Source organism: Rhinopithecus roxellana, chromosome 14, assembly GCF_007565055.1.
Source record: "Rhinopithecus roxellana isolate Shanxi Qingling chromosome 14, ASM756505v1, whole genome shotgun sequence".
NCBI lineage: Eukaryota > Metazoa > Chordata > Mammalia > Primates > Cercopithecidae > Rhinopithecus > Rhinopithecus roxellana.
The window spans coordinates 26,932,888-26,954,195 of NC_044562.1; the positions used below are offsets into that span (position 1 = coordinate 26,932,888).

At 41.4% G+C, this 21,308-nt stretch overlaps 1 protein-coding gene and 1 pseudogene across 4 annotated transcripts in view; one reads left to right on the top strand and one right to left on the bottom strand.

Moving 5' to 3' along the window:
- The window catches only part of SGPP2 (sphingosine-1-phosphate phosphatase 2), a 140,159-nt gene that overhangs the window by 15,433 nt on the left and 103,418 nt on the right, over positions 1 to 21,308 (bottom strand). For 2 of the 3 annotated variants that reach the window (XM_030917064.1, XM_030917066.1), the window contains exon 4: positions 19,682 to 19,771. The exons of the other annotated variant lie outside the window; for it this stretch is intronic. In XM_030917064.1, coding sequence (XP_030772924.1) covers positions 19,682 to 19,771 — 90 coding nt within the window. The remainder of the gene's footprint in view (positions 1 to 19,681; positions 19,772 to 21,308) is intronic. 3 annotated transcript variants of the gene reach the window in all.
- LOC115893293 lies at positions 9,176 to 10,019 on the top strand (annotated as a pseudogene). The gene has a single exon (XR_004053294.1). The product of XR_004053294.1 is annotated as an overexpressed in colon carcinoma 1 protein pseudogene (transcript).

Genomic DNA, 21,308 nt, shown 5'->3' on the forward strand with positions numbered 1-21,308 from the left:
GAACAAAGTTGGGAGACTGTCACTACCTGATATCAATACTTATAACAAAACTTCAGTAAATAATGACAGTGGCACTGGCATGAGGATAGACACACAGACTAATGGGAAGAGTACTGAGTACAGTCCCATGATTTTGTCTTCAGTGGTTTCAGTTACCCATGATTAACTGTAGTCCAAAAATAGGTGAATACAGTACAGTAAGATATTTTGAGAGAGAGACCACATTCACATAACTTTTTTTACAGCATGTCGTTATGATTGTTCTATGTTATTATTGGTGGTAGTTGTTAATCTCTTACTGGCCCTAATTTATAAATTAAGCTTTATCACAGGTGCACATGTATAGGGATTAACATAGTATATATAGGGTTTGGTACTACCTGCAGTTTCAGACATCCTTTGAGGGTCTTGGAATGCATACAATGAGGATAACAGGGAATGACAGTATGTATAGAGTACAGTCACTTGACTTTTGACAAAGCCAATGTTTCTGTAAAAGGATAACGGGTAACCCTTTCAATAAATGGTGCTGAGTAAATTGGGTATTCATGTAGAACAAAAAAGAATCACAGATCAATTCAATGTAGATTATAGATCTAAATAAGAAAAATAATAAAACCTCACAAATATAATAACGGAATATCTTTATGATCTTTTAGTAGTCAAAAAATATCTTACACAGGACACAAAAGTTGTAACCATAAGGTAAATACCAATGAACTGGACTACATTAAAATGAAGAACTTCTGTTCACGACAAGATGCCAATAGGGTGAAAAAGCAAGCTACAGAGTAGGAAAAGCTCCAGCCTAGGCGACATAGTGAGACCTCATCTCTATGAGTAATAACACAAATTAGCCAGGCATGGTGGCAAATGCCTGTGGTCCCAGCTACTCAGGACCCTGAGGTGGGAGGATTGCTTGAACCTGGGAGGTCAAGGCTGCAGTGAGCCTGCATGACAGAGTGAGATCTTGTCTCAAAAGAAAAAGAAAAAGAAGTTTGGAATACATGTATCTGACCAAAAACTCACCAATAAATCAGTAAGTGAAAGATAAGCAATCCAATTTAAAAAAAGGGAAAAGACAAATCATCACCCCACCAAGGAGGGTGTCTAAATGGCCAATGAGACAAACAAAATGAAGCTAAATGTCATACTGGGAGAAACTGAAACCACATGAGATACAAAGATACACTCACCAGAATGGGGAAAATAAGAGGATATTCACAAGTGCAAATAAGGATGTGGAGAACTGGAAATCTTAGACACTACTGGTGAGAATGCCAATTGTTCCAATTCTTTGGAAAACACAATGGAACATACTAACGCTGAACATATGCATGCCTCAGGACCCAGTAATTTTACTTCTACATTCATACTGCAGAGGAAAATGTACATATTTGTTCTAAAAGGCATATAAAAGAAAGTTTGGGGTAGCATCATTTATAGTAGCCTCAAAATGGAAACAATCCAAATATGCATCAATATCAGAAGGGATGAAGTGTGGTATGGTTATGAATTAGATGCTACACAACAACAAAAGTTAATGAATGAGAGCTACATACAGCCACATGGTGAATTTCACAAATAGAACAGGGAGTAAAAGAAACCTGATACAGAAGAAAGCATACTGTATGATTACATTTATATGAAGTCCAACTAATCTATGGTGTCAGAGATTTGGGAAGCAGGTACCTTTGGGGAGATGCACAGTAGAGGCTATGAGAGAACTTCTGAGGTACCAACAATGCTGTATTTCCTAACATGGGTGGTGGTTACTTAGGTGCGTGTTTACTTTATTGGAAATTAACTGAGCTGCACATTTACATTTTGTTTACTTTTCTCTATGCACACCACAGGTTAACAAAAATTTATAAAGTTTTAAATTGTTTTTCTTGCCCAGGCACAGTGGCTCACTCCTGTAATCCCAGCACTTTGGGAGGCTGAGGCAGGCAGATCACTTGAGGTCAGGAGTTCAAGACCAACCTGGCCACCAGTCTCTACTAAAAATACAAAAATTAGCTGGGCGTGATGGCGCATGCCTGTAATCCTAGCTACTTGGGAGGCTGAGGCATGAGAATCACTTGCACCCAGGAGGCAGAGGTTGCAGTGAGCTGAGATAGCACCATTGCACTCCAGCTTGGGTGATAGAGAGAGACTCCATCTCAAAAATAAATAAATAAAATATTTTCCTTATTTTGAACCAAAAAAGTGGGGACTGCACATCTCTTGTCCTATACAAATAAGGCTCTAAAAGTCTATTCTTAATCTCTAGGCACTACTTACATACCTATATCCAGATAAAGACCTAGGTACCAGGCCTCTATGAAATTCTAAATTCCATTAGGAACTGTAGAACTTTCTTTTCCTTCCCTGGCTATATCGTCCTTCCATTTATTAAATGAAGTGTGCAAAGCATAAAGCAGCATGTCTTGAGATACTCTTGCCAGCAGTCTTCCCTCTGTCCTAAGAACTGGTGCCTCAAACAGCCCCAAAGCCTCATGCTGCTGACACGCCACTCCATGGTCGTTTCTTACGCAGCTCTGCACTTGCCACAGTTAACTCTTAGAGTTTTGGAAACACAAAAGTGGACATCCATGCTTGGATGGTATTTGCTGTTCTAAGACACTCTATTACATTTTTTACAAGCCAAAGTTTATAAGCTGGCCAGACGTGGTGGCTCACGCCTGTAATCCCAGCACTTTGGGAGGCTGAGGCGGGCGGATCACAAGATCAGGAGTTCGAAACCAGCCTGGCCAACATAGTGGAACCCCGTCTCTACTAGAAATACAAAAAAATTAGCTGAGCGTGGTGGTGGGCGCTGTAGTCCCAGCTACTTGGGAGGCTGAGGCAGGAGAATTGCTTGAACCCAGGAGGCGGAGGTTACAGTGAGCCAAGATCAAGCCACTGCACTCCAGCCTGGATGACACAGCAAGACTCTGTCTCAAAAAAAAAAAAAAAAAAAAGTTTATAAGCTAAACAAAATTATGTTGAAAAAATAATAAATGTATGATCTGGCCTGGGCTCCCAAGTTAAATGCAATATTCAGACAAATGGATGAATCTTGTCAAATCTGACTCAATAAAGTACAGAGAAATAAGGGAGAAAAAATAGATTTATCGACAGATGACAGATAATAACCATTGCAATTCACTCGACATTTACTGTGCACCACTGCCAGGTGTTCTGCTGGGAACTGTGTGCTGGGGGAGAATGTATACAAAGGTGAATAAAAGAAGATTCTTACCTTCAAAGGACTCGCAACCTACTGTGATGAACAGACATGAATATAACCAGCCATATGCTTATACAACAGCTTGCTCTGATTATTAATAAACTGATTTTTATGCAATGTAGGTTCAGCATCCCAAATTTGAAAATTCAAAATTTAAAATGCCCAAAATCCAACACGTTTTGAATACTGACATGACATCACATGAAAAAATTCTATACCTGACTTCATGTGATGAGTTGCACATGTGATTAAAAATATTGCATAAAATTACTTTTAGGTTATATGTATAAGGTGTATATGAAACATAAATGAATTTCATATTTAGACTTGGGTTCCATCCCACAGATATCTCAGTTGGTATGTGCCAATATTCAAAAATCTGAAAAAACCCAAATCGAAAACACTCCTAGTTTCAAGCATTTCAGATAAGGGATACTCAACCTGTATGACCTAAGAGACTTTGGAATGAAAATCTCTTAAATGTCATTTTATCTACTGAACTAGATATATTTGTGTTTAACATTAAAATAACCAAACATCAGGAAATTCACATTCTTGTCTTTTCTGTTGGTAAACTGTAATTTTTCCTAGGAAGCCCACTCCTAGGAAATTATCCTAAGCATGGTTTCCCATAGTAAGCTGAGAAGAAACTAGATGACACCGGAAAAAGGGGTCCCAAAGCAAAATGGATGTGATCAACTGGCACCCTGTTAGGTATCCATTCCTACCTCCCAGCTGAACTGAAGATGTTAGAAAGATAAAAATGGCTCCCCTGGAAATTGGGTTCTACCAGTTTGATGCCTTCTTGCAGAATCTAGAATGTGGTACAGAGGTGGAAGCCATCTTCCTCCTGCTGTTTCTGAGATCTGGCAAAGCCTCAGAAACGTGAGCTCCAACAGCAGGACTAAGGATTCCAGTGTCTAGTCACTGCTCTCAGTTTTCTAGAGGCAACCAAGGCAGCTACAGCGGCTGAGTTCAGCCTAGTTTCTGGCCATCTGGTTGGTGAGCGCTGAGAAGTGGGAGGCAGAAGACGGAGATCTGGTAGTGGTGCCGGACACTGAGCATAGCAATGATCTTTGTGCTCCCCAAGCTCCTCCAACATTTTGTAAGCACCACATTCCCTGTATAAAATTCCACTGTGCTTAAAATACCTAGAATAGATTCTATTTTCTCCTCTAATAAGCAGCATTTAACAATGCTAAACCAGTTTCTTTGATGTGAACGTATTTAGGAACCTTTATAATTATTTTGGAGCTTCAAGATTTAATGGCTGCCCCGATGGGTTTTGGACTCACATGGGGCCAGCCTGCGGCCCCTTTCTTTTGGTCAATGTCTCCCTTTTTGAATGGAAGTATTTACCCAATCCCATTGTTTCTTGGAAGTAACTAACTTGTTTTTTACTTTACAGGCTCCTAGATGGAAGGGACTTGCCTTGTCTTAGATGGGACTTGGGACTCTGAACTTGTGAGTTAATGCTGGAATAAGTTAAGACTTTGGGGGACTGTTGGGAAGTCATGATTATATTTTGAAATGTGAGAGGGACATGAGATTTGGGAGGGACCAAGGGCAGAATGATATGATTCAGATCTGTGTTTCTGCCCAAATCTCATGTTAAATTGTAATCCCCAGTATTGGAGGTGGGACCTGGTAGGAGGTGACTGGATCATGGGGGTGGATCCTTCATGAATGGTTTAGCACCATCCCCTTGGTGGTGTTCTAGTGGTAGGAGTTCTTACGAGATCTGATCATTTAAAAGTGTGTGACACCTCCCCACTCTCTTTCTTAGTCCTGCTCTGGCCATGTAAGACGTGTCTGCTTTCCCCTCCTCTTCCACCATGACTGTAAGTTTCCTGAGGCCTCCCTGGAAGCAGAAGCCACTATGCTTCCTGTACAACCTGCAGAACTGTGAGGCAATTAAGCCTCTTTTCTTTATGAATTAAAACAAGGAAACTTTATATACAATTGCATGGAGGGAGGGCAGAAGACTTGGCGTAAACTGCTTAAGGAATCCCTTTTTTCCTCATCAGAGAATCTCCCAGGACTGCTGTTTTATGGAACACTGTATAAAATGCAACAGAGAGGATCACCTTGGTTTTTTTCACTCAATGATATAACAGATTTCTATATAACAAAAATTTTAAATTAGAGTCTCTTTAGAGTTTTTTTTTTTGTTTGTTTCTCTACAAGAGATCTCTCTCTCTTCCTCTCCCTTTCTCTCATATGTAGGAGTACAATTTAATTTTAATTTTTAAATTTACATACACTAAAAGTTACTCTTTTTGGTTTACAATTCAATGAGTTTCAACAATTGCTCAGAGTCAGGTCAAAACCACAGCAATCAGTTGCATAATTCCCCCCAAAACTCCTTCATGTAAGAGGAAGGACCAAGCCCTCCTACCACCCCAATTCCTGGCAACACCTGGTTTCCCCATCACTATGGCTTTGCCTTTCCCAGAGGTCACAGAAAGTAAACAGAATTTAGCCATTTGAGTCGGCTTCTTCCATTTAGAATAATTCATAGGGGAACCATCAACATGTTGCATGCAACAGTTCAGTCTTTATTACTGCTGAGTAGTAACTATTGAATGGATGTACCATAGTTCGTTTATCCTTTTACCAGTTAAAGGACATCAGGTTGTTTCCAGGTTTTAGAGAATAGGAATAAAGCTGCTACATCAATAAAAATTACATAATATTAGATAGCTGAATATCATTCCATATCTTGATATACCATTCATTTAATTGGATAAATCCTTACTGTTGTACGTTAGATCATTTCCAATGTTGTACTATTTTAAATAACACTGTAACTTCATTTAAGTGTCTGTATGTATTTGTTCCATTATTCTTTAGGACAAGTTCTTCAAAAAATTCCTGGGTCAAGAGGTATGCATCACACATTTTACTACTTTTGATACATATTGCATTTAAATGTCCCTTAATGACAATCTCCCTTTACTCACAGGCCCTCATCAACCTTGACTGTTATTCTTTTTTTTTAAACCAATCTCACAGGCAAAAATTTAAAAATGGTATCTCACTTTTATTTGTATTTATTTTTTTCCTTCATATCTCTATACATACATGTGGAATTGTTTTGTTATATTTATTGGGCATTTTTATTTCTTCTTTTAGGAATTATCTGTTCTTGTCCATTGTTATACTGGGCTTTTGCTTATTGTATAACTGTATACAATTCACTGTATTAATCCTTTGAATTAATATGATTCACTGTATTAATCCTTTGTCTATCACCTATTACATTTATGGTTTTCAAGATGACTTTCAATTTTTTATAGGCAGAGATTTCTTTAAAAATGTATGTAGTCAACTCTTCTAATCTTTTCTTTGGTGGATTACACATTTAATATCATGCCTAGAAAGGGCTTTTCCTATTTTACATTTATATAAATAGTCACTCATATTTCCTAATTTTTCCAAATGGTTTTGGAAGCAGCATGAAGAATACAAGAGGCTTCCGGGCTGAGGCACACAGTTTGCCCCTGACACATTGGATTTGTTTCTGCCTTCATGGCTTTGAGCTGCTGTGCTGTCATTAAATACTTAAGATTCTTCTTTTCTAAGGAGTTCATTTGCCTTTTGAAGAAGGTGAATTCTTTATTGAACTAGGTTGACATTTTATCTTATAACTTGATTTAGAAATAAGGCTTTATTCTCATGTTTCAGTGGTTAGCTAAGGAATTACAGTAAATCATTTCATTTCTCTTTCTGTTTATTCCACTATTGGGACAGACTAACAATAACTTAGAGTTTTACAAATAAAAATAAAGTGCAAGCACATGCCAATATTTTCCTAAACATCATAACAATGATCTTGCTGGCAGAAATTTGCATTTATATTTTCCCAAGGGGCCAAACAATTTTTTATTCTATTTTATTTTTTATTTTTATTTTCTTTGGAGACAGAGTCTCTATTCCCCAGGCAGGAGTGCAGTGGCGCAATCTCGGCTCACTGCAACCTCTGCCTCCTGGGTTCAAGCAATTCTCGTGCCTCATCCTCCGAGTAGCTGGGACTACAGGCGCCTGCTACCATGCCTGGCTAATTTTTGTATTTTTAGTAGAGACAGGGTTTTACCATGTTGGTCAGGCTGGTCTCAAACTCCTGACCTCAGGTGATCCACCTGTCTTGGCCTCCCAAACTATTGGGATTACAGGCATAAGCCACTATGCCTGGCTGAAACAATTTTTTAAAACAATGATGTAAACATCCTTCCTTGGCCTTTCAGCTAAAATAGAGTATATTACCTATTCTTATCATTTAATTAAAAAGTGATGCAAATAAATGGGAAGTTCAGATTCGTTTTACAAAAGGTGACTTCACAAATGTTGAAGATAGTGCTTTTTGCATTAAGAGAGGCATACAATTACAAGGTATGGAAAAACTTCACCCTTCAATGAAAGTACCTGTAACACACTATATAATCCCAAAGGCAAGCACCTAATAAAAGAAAGCAGCAAATGGAGCCTGGCTCCTATGGAAGATTTCATCAACCCCTTAGTCTTGAGTAGAAACTGGAACTCACCTAGAAACACAAATACAACATGCGGTAGTGTTGGCTGTCAAATCCATGCTGCCCCTAACTGTGGCCACTTTTTATTTATTTGGGAAAAGTGGATGAATTCTCAGTACCACCCAGACTTTAAGCCTTTATCGAGCTCCCTGCTCAGCATGCTGGGATTTAAATGGCACTTTTGGGTCCTCTGAGATAAACCAGCCACTTCCCAATGGACCATCACTGAAGCCAGAGTCCTAGCCCATTCGGCTGCCGGGCCATTAGCTACAGGGAGGTCCCCACTTCCCCTCCCAGTCAGGCTAATTGTCAGTTAATTGTAGGCTCCTCCAGGTCTGACCACACACCATGCTGAAGCAGCCTCTGAGGTGCCAGGCTGCAGAGTGTCAGGGGCCAACTGGTTTCTCCACTGCGGCAGAAAGGCTGCGAGTGGCTTCTGGTCTGAGGCAGATGGACCCAGTACCTGATTCAGCCCTTTCGACTGTGGCTCTCTGCCATGCAGGGGCCTCTGACACCTCCACATCACTCTGGTGCCTGACCAACTTCTGTCTTTGTCCATCTCCTGTGGTCAGCACTCAGGGCTCATCCAGCTCCCATCCTAGACTTCCAGCCCTGCCAGCAGCTGACAGCTGATTCATCCCATACTTATAAAAGAGATGAAAACGGTACCCCCACTTTCGTTTTTTTTTTTTTTTTTTTTTTTGAGACAGAGTCTCACTCTGTCACCCAAGCTGGAGTATAATGGCATGATCTTGGTTAACTGTAACCTCTGCCTCCCAGGTTCAAGCAATTCTCCTGCCTCAGCTTCCTGAGTAGCTGGGATTACAGGAACGCGCCATCATGCCTGACTAATTTTTTGTATTTTTAGTAGAGACGGGGTTTCACCATGTTGGCCAGGTGAACTCCTGACCTCAGGTGATCTGCCCGCCTTGGCCTCCCAAAGTGCTGGGCCACTGTGCCCATAGTGGCTTGAGCCACTGCGTCCCACTGTGGCTTGTTGAACAGTGTTGGGAAAGAAGATTTTAAAAAGTAATTTGCGAGCCGGGCGCGGTGGCTCACGTCTGTCATCCCAGCACTTTGGGAGGCCAAGCAGGGCGGATCACGAGGTCAGGAGTTCAATACCAGCCTGACCAACATGGTGAAACCCCGTCTCTACTAAAAATACAAAAGTTAGCCAGGCATGGTGGCGGGCGCCTGTAATTCCAGCTACTCGGGAGGCTGAGGCAGGAGAATCGCTTGAGCCCGGGAGGCGAAGGTTGCAGTGAGCCGAGATCGCACCACTGCACTCCAGCCTGGGTGACAGGGTGAGGCTCTGTCTAAAAATAAAATAAAATAAAATAATCTGCGGTCTGAGTCTCCGCCCCCAAGACCCGCGGCCGGCCGCAAGCTCCGGAGCGTGGCTTCCCCCGCAGACTGCGCGATGGGCTGCGGGAACTCCACCGCCACAAGCGCGGGCGCGGGCAGAGGCCCTGCAGGAGCAGCCAAAGATGTAACAGAAGAATCCATAACAGAAGATGACAAGAGGAGAAACTATGGAGGAGTATATGTTGGCTTACCATCTGAAGCTGTCAATATGGTGTCCAGTCAAACAAAGACGCTTCGGAAAAATTAGAAGAAAATAACATCATGACTCAAGAATCAAGAGCATGCTCATCAACTTGGAAGGAATTTGGCTCCGTGGGACATTGTAGTGCGCACAGACATTTCCAAGGAAATTCTAAACAGTCACCCTTCCCTCTTGCATTCCCCCGAATCTTAAGTGTGTACATAAAACCCTGGGTACATATTGTTGTGGTAGTAGAAGGGAATTGGTTAAACAGTACACTTTATGGAACTTTCTGTGGCCACCTACAAAAGACAAGTTAACAAACTGTCATGGAGGCTGCTGTTGCCTAGCCAGGGCTGCTGCGTTCTGGCATTTCCACCGTGGCCACTCAACACATTTCATGGAGCTCATGTCTTTTCACTGATGCTTTTTGATAGTTTTTATATAACAAAATCTTTATTCTATTTATAACTTGAGACGATAAGGCACTGTAAATGAATGACCTAAAATAATACATTTGTTATCTTTTGGTATTTCTACTTCACTTTAATTTTTAGCTGTAAAATTGGTACATGGATTCTTACAACTATCTCTTTCTGTTTTTTACTGTTTGGTTTTCAAATTTCATTTAAATGTCAGAATTTCCTTTTTAGGAACAATGTGTATTTCATTGCAATATTTAAAAATAAACTCAAATTTGCATGCCATATGCACACACACACACAAAAAGTAATTTGCCTGTGTTTGTTGTTAGTAATACATACAAAAGTTCTTGCTGGAAATTGTGCTAAGGCCTAATTGTGATTCAACTAATACAGAAGCATAAAATGCCTTCAGTTTCCCTTTACATCATCCTAACAATGGGTATCTGAACTTCTCCTTTGGTGGTTAAATAATAATGACTTATTTTGTCTTTAAAAAAAAATTAAAACCAAGAGGGAGTGAATGTTTTACCATGAGTATTTATTACTTTTGAAACTAGAAATAATTCTCTATTTTTACAAAAGGGTAAAAATATTTCTCTCCAGGGTAAAGAGAAAACAATGGGCATAATAACATTGTGACTGCTGCTCAGAAACATAACTAAATTACCATTTTATCTCAGTAACTCATCCAACAGGGTGTAACAGAAAGTAAGGCTTGGTAGGGTGTAATTTGTATTACAATCGGCTTTTTTCCCCATGTTAAGTAAGGCAGTTTGAAGTAAGTTTTTTTAAACAACATGAAAAAATACAACAAAAATGCTCTAGTCCAAAGCCAGGACAGAGTTTTGTATGGTCTGCAGATAATTTAGTATTTGAAAAGCCTTTTCAACATTCTCTGACTCCAATGAAAACTAAAGCAAAACTTGGGAGGAAAAAAATAAATGAATAAGCAAATAAAACAGTATCTGTATAATTATCCACAGATCAAACAATTTAGGGACAATAAAATAGAGCAACATTTCAGCTAGGTCAGGTGCAAAATAATGGAACAACTATTCACTGTTTATTCATATTTCACACATTCACTAACAACAAAATTTCTGGCTAGTTTTACTGTTACTATATTTGGAATGATTGTTTTATTAGTCAAAGGACTTAAAATCCATTTTGTGTAAGTTGAATAGTTAGGGCATCATAGATATAGGATAATCAGCCTTCTTGGTTTGCTCTAGCCCTCCTTCCTCCACAAACACACTATTAGGTCCACATTTTGAGCCTTTGAAAGAGTAGAAAAAATGCCATGCTATAGATGCAGAGAGGATATCATGGGACTTTGTCTGCCCTGCTTCTGATGCCAGGAGGCACTTTATTTTAGAGAACTGAGCCTCCTATATGCCAATCCCGACCCTAACGTTTGCTGCCAATCAGAGCCACTGCTTGCACAGGTTGGCTCCAGACCTGGCTGGTTCCATCACAGTTCTCAGCACTCCTGAGATAGCATTTGATGCAGCCACAGACTTGTTATCCAGGTGCGGCCAATGTGAGATCTTCCCTAAAACTCTCCTCCCTGAAGGCCTTTAAGGAGTGAAACAGAAAAGAAAAAAAAAAAAAAAAAAAAATGAAGCCCAGAACTCCAATCTCAGGGAAGACGGCAGCCCTGGAGTATGAATCCACCATGCAGAGATGAACTTGGGGAAGAGTGGTGAGGGAAGCTTCTGATGAAGGTCAAGGCCTGGGGGCCCACTCTCCCAATGCCAGCTGCATCTCTGACCTCCTTACACTGTGGTTATAAACCTCAATACATTTCCCTGTAAGCTTAAACTAGTTTGGGTTGGTGTCTGTTATTTTCATTCAAGGATTCCTGACTAATGCATCTGGTAACCACTTGATTTTGGGCATACTCAACTGTGGTGAACTTATTGGGCTCTTTCCAGTCTCTATTCTCAGGACACTGCCTTCACATCCTACAGGGGTGGTTCCCAGGTTGCATTTCTGCTCTGTGACCTGTCCCCCTGCCAAGGCTCACGGGTCCAAGGGTAGTGCTGGGTGCAACCGAAGTCTCACCTCCATATGTTAGAGTTTTCATCTGAGGGAAGAGTTGTTGGGAGCTGGGATAAATGAATGGTGGCACTCCTCAGAGCCACTCTGCTTCTCGTCCCTCCTGAGGCTTGCTTTTTTGACAGCTTCCTGAGCTCCACGAGCTACCCCAGTCCTTCCAAGACATTCTATCGTCCCTCCTTTCCCTCTTTCTCTCTCTCTTTTCCTTCAGCTGGATGCAATTGGTTTATTCTCCAAACCAAGAGAACATGAAATTATACACCAAAAAACTGTTTTTGTAAATTATCACTTCATGTAGAATGCCTTTCACCATGGGAAAATGTAAGACCTCAGTAAAAACTGGCTTCAGCAATAAGGAACCGTGTTTTACCTTGAGTGGTGAGCCCAGAGGTAGGGTGGCCCCAGGGGTGGTACAGTCACTCAGTGATGTCACTGGGGCCCCCGTGTTTTATTTCCATGCTTTGGCATGGACAGTAATGATTTCCCTCAAAGGCCAATTCCCCAAACATTCCCAAATGGCTGCTGCTCACAAATGGGGCGATGTCATCACTCACATCCAGCAAGAGATAGAGAAACTTCTCCTCCATGCATGGAATAGCATAATCAGATTTGGAAATAATTTCCTAGCAGTGGTATAAGAACAGCTGTGAGACATATTTAAGAGCCAGAACAGATTCAGCTTGGTGACTACCTGACTGATGGAGGTGTGGGAAGGGAGGAGCTAGGGTGTTGTCCATGTTTCTTGTTTGGGCATCTTGGTAGACAGGGACGCCCTTTCTGGGGTGGGGCCAGATCTGGTTTGGTGAGGATGATGACACAGCTGTGCAGATTTAATGCCTCCCCATACTTCACTTGGGCCTGCCCAGGAGACTAGCTGGAGCCCGTCATCAAAGCCTTGACAGGGGCACCAAACCACATCTGACAAGAAGTGACTTCTTAAGAGGTGGGATAAGCAAATTATTTCTCTCCCTGAATTGCTCCCCTGCTTATGCAGAGAGAGCCATTTCTTTTCTTTTTCTTTCTTTCTTTCTTTCTTTTTTTTTTTTTTTTTTTGAGACAGAGTTTCACTCTTGTTGCCCAGGCTGGAGTGCAATGGCGTGATCTCAGCTCACTGCAAACTCCACCTCCTGGGTTCAAGCAATTCTCCTGCCTCAACCTCCCAAGTAGCTGGGATTATAGGCACGTGCCACCATGTCTGGCTAATTTTTTGTAGTTTTAGTAGAGATGGGGTTTCTCCATGTTGGTCAGGCTGGTCTTGAACTCCCGACCTCAGGTGATCCACCTGCCTTGGCCTCCCGAAGTGCTGAGATTACAGGCGTGGGCCACTGCGCCCAGCCTAGAGAGAGAGCCATTTCTATGAAGTAGGCAGCCACCTGAATGATGTACTTAAATGCCCTAAGCATCAAAGCTGTGTGCGATTAGAGTGGTTCATATGGATGCGGGGTGCCTAAAGATTATCTGTCTATACCTTCCAACCCAGTTTTGTTCAGTGGCACGCCCATATCTAGCATGAAAGACAGATCATTAGTCCAATCAATGACTCTCAACCCCGGTGGCATATTAAAATCAACCGGGGAGTTTAAAAAAATACCAAAGCCCAGGACCCACCTCCATATATCTATTAATATGTCTACATGCACACATAACATAAAATTCACCACCTTAACCATTTTAAAGTATCCAGTGGTATTAACAGGATTTATGTTGTTGTGTAACCATCATCATCATCCAATTTCAAAATGCCTTTCATCTTACTAAACTGAAACTCTATATGCAATAAATAATAACTCCCCATTCCTCCCTGTCTCCCCAACAGCCGCTGGCAACCACCATTCTAATTTTGGTCTCTATGAATTTGATTACTCTAGGTACCTGATGTAAGTGGAATCATGTAAGATTTCCTTTTCTGACTGGCTTATCTCACTTAACACAATGTCTTTGAGGCTCATCCATGTTGTAGCAGGTGTCAGAATTCCCCTCCCTTTTAAGACTGAATAATACTCCATCATATGTGGACAGGCACACCTCATTTTACTGTGCTTCTCTTGACTGCACTTTGCAGATACTGTGTTTTTTAGAAATTGAAGTTTTGTGGTAATACTGTATCCAGCAAGTCTACCAGTGCCACTTTTCCAACAGCCTGAGCTCATTTTGCGTCTCTGTGTTCTCTCGCTTTCCTCTGGCCTCCCTATGCTCTAAGACACAACAATATGAAATTAGGCCAATTAATAACCCTAATAACCTCTCAGTGTTTAAATGGAAGAAGAGTCACATATCTCTCACTTTATTTATTTATTATTTATTTTAGAGACTGGATCTCATTCTGTCACCCAGGCTGGAGTGCAGTCGTACAAGCATAGGTCACTACAGCCTCCAACTCCTGGACTCAAGCAAACCTCTCTCCTCAGACTCTCAAAGAACTGGGATTCCAGGTGAGCCACTGCACCTGGCCGTCATCTCTTACTTTAAATCAAAAGCTAGAAATGATTAAGCTTAGTGAGGAAGGCATTTCAAAAACTGAGATAGGCCAAAAGCTAAGCCTCTTGTGCCAAACAGCCATATTGAGAATGGAATGGAAAAGTTCTTGAAGGCAATTAAAAGTGCTACTCCAATGAATACATGAATGATAAGAAAATTAAACAGCCTTATTATAGAGAAAGTTTGAGTGGCCTGGTTAGAAGATCAAACCAGTCACAACATTCCCTTAAGCCAAAGTCTAATCCAGAGCAAAACCTTAACTCTCTTTAGCTGTATGATGACTGAGAGGTGAGGAAGCTGCAGAAAAAAAGTTTGACACTAGCAGAATTTGGTTCATGAGGTTTGAGGAAAGAAGCCATGTTTAAAACGTAAATGTGCAAGGTGAAGAAGCAAGTTCTGATAGAGAAGCTATAGCTAGTTATCCAGAAGACCTAGCTAAGGTCATTGATGAAGGTGGCTATGTTACACAACAGCTTTTCAATGTGGATAAAACAGCATCGCACTGGAAGAAGATGCCATCTAGGACTTGCACAGCTAGAGAGAAGTCAATGTCTGGCTTCAACACTTCAAAGGACAGGCTAATGCTCTTGTTAGGGGTTAATGCAGCTGGTGACTTTAAGGTGAAACTAATGGCCATTTACCATTCTGAAAATTCTAGGGCCCTTAAGAATTATGCTAAATCTACTCTGCCTGTACAGTAGAAATGAAATAACAAAGTCTGGGTGACAGCACATCTGTTTGCAGCACAATTTACTGAATATTTTAAGCCCATTGTTTTGACCTATTGCTCAGAGCAAAAGATTCCTTTCAAAATATTATTGCTAATGGACAATACACCTGGTCACCCAAGATGGCGATGTACAAGATGTACAAGATTCATGTTGTTTTCATGCCTGCTAAAGACAACATCCATTCCACAGCCCAGGGATCAGGGAGTCATTGCTACTTTCAATTCTTACTTTTTAAGAAACACATTTTGTAAGGCTGTAGCTCCCACAGATTGTGATTCCTCTGATAGATCTGGACAAAGTAAATTGAAAACCTTCTGGAAAGGATTCACCATTCTAGATGCCATTAAGAACATTTGTGATTAATGTTCATGGGAGGAGGTCAAGCTATCAACATTAACAGGAATTTGGGAGATATTGATTCCAACACTTATGGATAACGTTGAGGGGGTTATGACTTCAGTGGAGGAAGTAACTGCAGATATGATTAAAATAGCAAGAGGCTGGGCACAGTGGCTCATGCCTGTAATCACAGCACTTTGGGAGACCAAGGTGGATGGATCAGTTTATGTCAGGAGTTCAAGACCCACCTGTCCAACATGGTGAAACCCTGCTTCTACTAAAAATACAAAAATTAGCTGGGTATGGCAGTGCATGCCTGTAGTCCCAGCTATTTGGGAGGCTGAGGCAGGACAATGGCTTGAACCTGGGAGGCGGAGGTTGCAGTGAGTAGAGATCATGCCATTGCACTCCAGCCTGGGTGACAGAGTGAGACTCTGTTTCAAAAAAATAAAAAAATAAAAAAAATAGCAAGAGAACTAGAATTAGATGTGGAGCCTGAAGATGTGACTGAATTGCTGCAATCTCATGATAAAACTTGAATGGATGAAGAGTTGCTTTTCATGGAAAAACACAGAAAGTAATCTTTTCAGATGGACTCTACTTCAGGTGAAGATGCTGTGAACATTGTTAAAATGACAAGAAAGGACAGAATATTACATAAACATAGTGGATACAGCAATTGCAGAATTTGAGAGGATTGACTCTAATTTTGAAAGTTCTACCCCAGTTAAAAGGCTATCAAATATCATCACATGGTTTGGCATATGTAAAGGGGAGAAAAATAAGGAAAAAAACAGCATTGGCATTCTACAGAGAAATCTTTCCTAAAAGGAAGAGTCCATTGATGCGGCAAACTTCATTGTTGTCTATTTTAAGAAACAGGGCATGGTGGCTCATGCCTGTAATCCCAGCACTTTGGCAGCCTGAAGTGGTATGACTGCTTGAGCCCAGGAATTTGAGACAAGCCTGGGCAACATAGTGAGACACCGTCTCTACCAAAAATACAAAAATTAGCTAGATGTGGTGGTGCATGCCTGTAGTCCCAGCTACTCAGGAGGCTGAGGTATGAGAATTGCTTGAACCTGGAAGGCAGACATTGCAGTGAGCCAAGATCTCACCACTGCACTCCAGCCTGGGTGACAGACTGAGATGTTTCAAAAACAAAAACAAAAAAACTTGCCACAGTCACTCCACCCTTGAGCAATCACCACCCTAATCAGTTAGCAGCCATCAACACTGAGCCAGACCCTCCACCAGCAAAAACATTATGACTCACAGAAGGCCCAGATAATTGTTAGCATTTTTAGCAAAAAATTATTTCTAAAATAAGATATTATGTGTACACTGCTTTTTTTTAGACATAATGCAATTGCACACTTGCTAGACAAGAGAATAGTGTAAACATTTTTATATGCACTGAGAGACAAAAAAAATTGTGTGACTTGCTTGTGACATTCACTTGATTGTGATGGTTTGGAACTGAACCCGCAATGACTCTGAGTTAGGCCTGGATGTCACACTATGCTTATCCATTCATCTGTCAGCGAACACTTGGGCTCACCTTTAGGCTATTGTGAATAAGGCTTCTCTGAACATGGGGGTACAAATATCTTCAGAGAGATTTTGTAAGAAGCTTCCCATGGGGTTTGAATATGTAGCTAGTGTTGAGAGCCATTATAAAAGACATTCCCTAGAGATGGTGAGGGGCCCAGGGAAGGGGCACGCTACCATAGCTGGCTCAATCCGCTATTCCATCCTAACTATATCATCATGTCAGGTAATCAGCAGTGTAGACATCTGTCTCCTTCAGTAGACTTGGACACCTGAGAGGTGGGGTAGGCTTCTTTACCACAAGAGCTCCCAGATCTACTTCCAAGCCCAGGGGCCTGTAGGACCTGATTAAGTTGCTGCTGAACAAAGACCACTAATCCATAATTCTACCTTATCCTATTATTAAAACCAACTGTTCCCTTCTACTAGAAATTATTCATCATTGTACCGTAGGCCATTCTCTGGTCCTATAGCCTGACTGGTACCTGGGCCTGAGCCTGAGTCAGGGTCTAAGATCTTTATGAAATAAAATTATGAGCATGAAAGAAGCCCTGGGTCCTCACAGAACAGATGGGGCTGGGGACAATGGTTGCTGTGGCCTCTTGCTCCAGCTTCTTCTGGGACAAATGCTCCCAAAAGGAGGGTGGTACCCATTCCTTGCATCTGGATGAGAGGCCTAATCTATCTTCACCTAAAGATCTGCTTACTGTCCCCACAACTCACTTTAAAAAGAAAAGGCTGTAGCTGTGTTTCTATTGAGGGGGTTTTGTGTACTCTTTATTCATCTCTGTAGCTCCACATGCTCGTGCTTACTTTCCTTTTAACTTTAACCCAAGTTCTCAAGATCATTCTTTTTTAAATTTTACTTTAAGTCCCGAGATACATGTACAGAATGTACAGGTTTGTTACACAGGTATACGTGTGCCATGGTGGTTTGCTGCACCTACTGACCATCCTCTAAGTTCCCTCCCCTTACCCCCCACCTCCCAACAGGCCCTGGTGTGTGTTGTTCCCCTCCCTGTGTCCATGTGTTCTCATTGTTCAACTCCTATGTATGAGCGAGAACCTGCGGTGTTAGGTTTTCTGTTCCTGTGTTAGTTTGCTGAGGATGATGGCTTCTAGCTTCATCCAAGTCTCTGCAAAGGACATGATCTCATTCCTTTTCATGGCTGCATAGTATTCCATGATGTATATGTACCACATTTGCTTTATCCAGTGTATCATTACCAAGATCATTTTTTATTAAACCCTACAGAAACTAAACAGTAGCCCCAGATAAAAAGAGATGCCAGAGAACCCAAGAGTTCTTCATTCCATATTGAAGTCCATGAACATATTTGGAGAGAATCTCTTTGTAACATGAAGCAGCGGTGTAGCAAATTGAGAATGCCCTCCTCCCCTCCTTCCCTCCATCTTAGAAGCCACCAGTGTGGTGTGACGTGGGATGGGGCCAGCAAGGATGTGCCTTGGAAGGTAAAATGACAGGACTGGCCCTTCATTGCTCCTTTCTTATTTCCAAGATCTGAGGTCTACCTTCACCCAGATAGCACCCAGGTCAGGGTTAGACTGAGGTGAAGCAGGTGAGGCATAGCATGCAAATACAGGGTCAGATCTTGTCTTCACTTAAAATTTGACTATTTAGCTCATCATGGGGTTTTGTGGCATGAATTTTGATTTTTTAAGAAACTGCATTCAAATTATTTATCTTGACTCCTGAGATTTTTAGCATGCCTTAAACTTGGAGACTTGCCTGTCTCTTCTGAGGCCTGGCCTTGAGTCAGTTACTATCAGCACCTTCCTTTGCATTTTAAGAGGAAAGCGTAATGTTGCTCTCTGATAGATCCTTGGGAAGCCGTAAACCCCCTTCTCTGAGTTACTTCGGCCTCTGTTCCTTTTGACAAACGATCTCCCCAATCTGTTCACTTTGCGGCTTCTGCCCTTCTGCCCCTCCCTTCCATGTTTCCCATAAAAAACCCACACCAAGGACCAGGGAGAGAAGCAAGAAGGCCCGTGTGGGGTGTGGGCCTTTCCCTCCCAGGTTTTTTGCTAACTCAACTTTAGAGCTAAGCAAGCGCCCATTTCTTTTTAAAGAAATCTTTCTTGTACCCATTACGATGATAAATAGCGCCCCTGTGGTCAACCACGGCCAGCCTTATGCTCTGGAACTTCAAGGCAGCCATGGGAAATTGAATTCTCAAGGACTTTTAACTGTACCAATCATGGCGGCCCCGGAAAATATTTCTAATATGGTAAAAGGGTGGATGGACCATTAGATGCAGATGGGACTCTGTGTTCCCACCACTGCCTCCAGCCTAAAACAGTATGGAAGGAAGCAAAGCCATGATTCCGGGCTCCTCTGACCTGGTGGGACCCTTACCTTGCAAGGGCACTGGAGATCCCTGATTTCAGGCCCCTGTCTGTGAAGACCTAAGTGGGGAACTCCGACTACTCACTTGCGTCTGTGAACCTGGGGGCTTTTCCTGCACTGCTTGCTGCATCGTCAGTAAACCGATGTGAATATAAACGACCGGAGTCTCCAACGCTGTTCTAGCCCATCTTCAAAATCTTAAGGGTTCAGCATGGCTCAGCCTCATTGATATCGCCTTAATGTTTCATTACTATTATCGTACATGCACCCGAACATAATAATTACTTAATGCATTGGCATGATGAGAAATATAATTACATATGCAAATAATTTTATAAATAAGTAGTATGAGAAACATATTGACACAGTGAGCACAATACCATTCAAACAATCGCCACAAGACCTGACCACAAAGTCTTACCAGGACCGTATGCATCCCAGTGTAGAGCCTGCTGAGACACACCAAGGTGGAAAACACTACAGCCATCACCAGTCCCAACACAAATGGATACTGTGGGGTAAGGAGAAAAAACAAGGGAATTAGATCACACTCAGATATATGATTTGATGTCATAGGTGGGAATAGGGTTCATTAATGCAAGAATTGCTAGTCTGAACCTTGCATTCCGCAGACCAGCACTCTGATTATCTAAAAACATTTTCTAAAAGGGGAGACAGAAGAAAGAGAAGGGGAAGATACCTAGCTATACAGTTCTGAGAGGAAATTTCCAACATATAAGCATGCACATGAGACGTAGTAGGACTTGGCTTTAAGACTCATGACCACAACTACAGCGCTGGCAGTTTTAGTGAAATGAATAACTTTGATTTCTACCTATTTTTAAATCAGAGCAACAAGAAACAAACAATTTGACAAAGAAGGAAGGTAGATAGATAGCCAGGGCTATAATCTGAAAATCCCAACAAGCAACTTCTCCTCCTCTGTGGAAGACGCAGGGGCAATGGGCCCAAAGTAAGAATCGGCATATTTGCATCCAGATGTCAAAAGCACTTGTGCAGATTCTACTGACTCTCAACATTTGCTGCTGAGTAATACTAGCGGCTGGAGGAATCTGGCTAATGCTGAATCATATAAGGAACACACAGATACTCTGCTTATAGACTAGACATAGGCATGTAATCCACCTGCTTCAAGCACTAGTGTCTGTGGTATTCCGTAGTAAGAAGATCAAAGACAATAGAGCACTGTCTGTATCAGGCAAAGCACTTTATCCTATCTCCCTTAGTCTTCACATAACCCTATGAAGTAGGCTCTGTTATTAGCCCCATTTTACAACTGAGGGAGCCCTTAACCATGATAATAAATGACATTGTTAATAAACTTTATCACAAAGGCACTTTCCCCTCAATGCTCCCATTTGACCCTCACAACAAGAGCTTGGGGTTCAGAGAAGTGAAATGATCTGCCTGAAATCACACAGCCGGTAAGTGAGAGTCAGAACTGGAGGCCATGCCTTCTGAGTCCAACCCCAGTGTGTTCTTTCCCGTGTAACACATGAGTACCATAACACCTGGTTGTCATGTCTGTTCTTAAGGTTTATCATTAACTAAGTCTCAGATTTTAATTTAAAAGTGTTAAGAATTAATGAGTTAATATATTTGGAAATTAGAGTGTGGGCAGTAGCCTCAACACACATTTAAAAATTTTTATTTCAATAGTTTTTGGGTTACTCAACACACCTAAACTAATATATAATATATGTAAATAAATACATATAAATAAACCAATAAATACAAAATATATACATAAACCAATATTTAGAGCTGTTTATGAGCAAACAACTCAGCTAGCTAAATACATTCACCATTAAAAATCAAATAGGAAAGAAATTCGCAACATGACTTCGACCTTATGAAAACTGTTACATCATGTAAGTTGATGAGAATTTTTTAAGGAGGACTGGGCAGCTCTGCGATGGATGTGTCCGTGGTGATGGTGCTGGTTTTGCTGCTGTGAGCCTCCACCTGCTGCTTTTCTCTTAAGTGACATTAGCATGTTCATAGACTTCTCTGGGCACCAAGAGCAA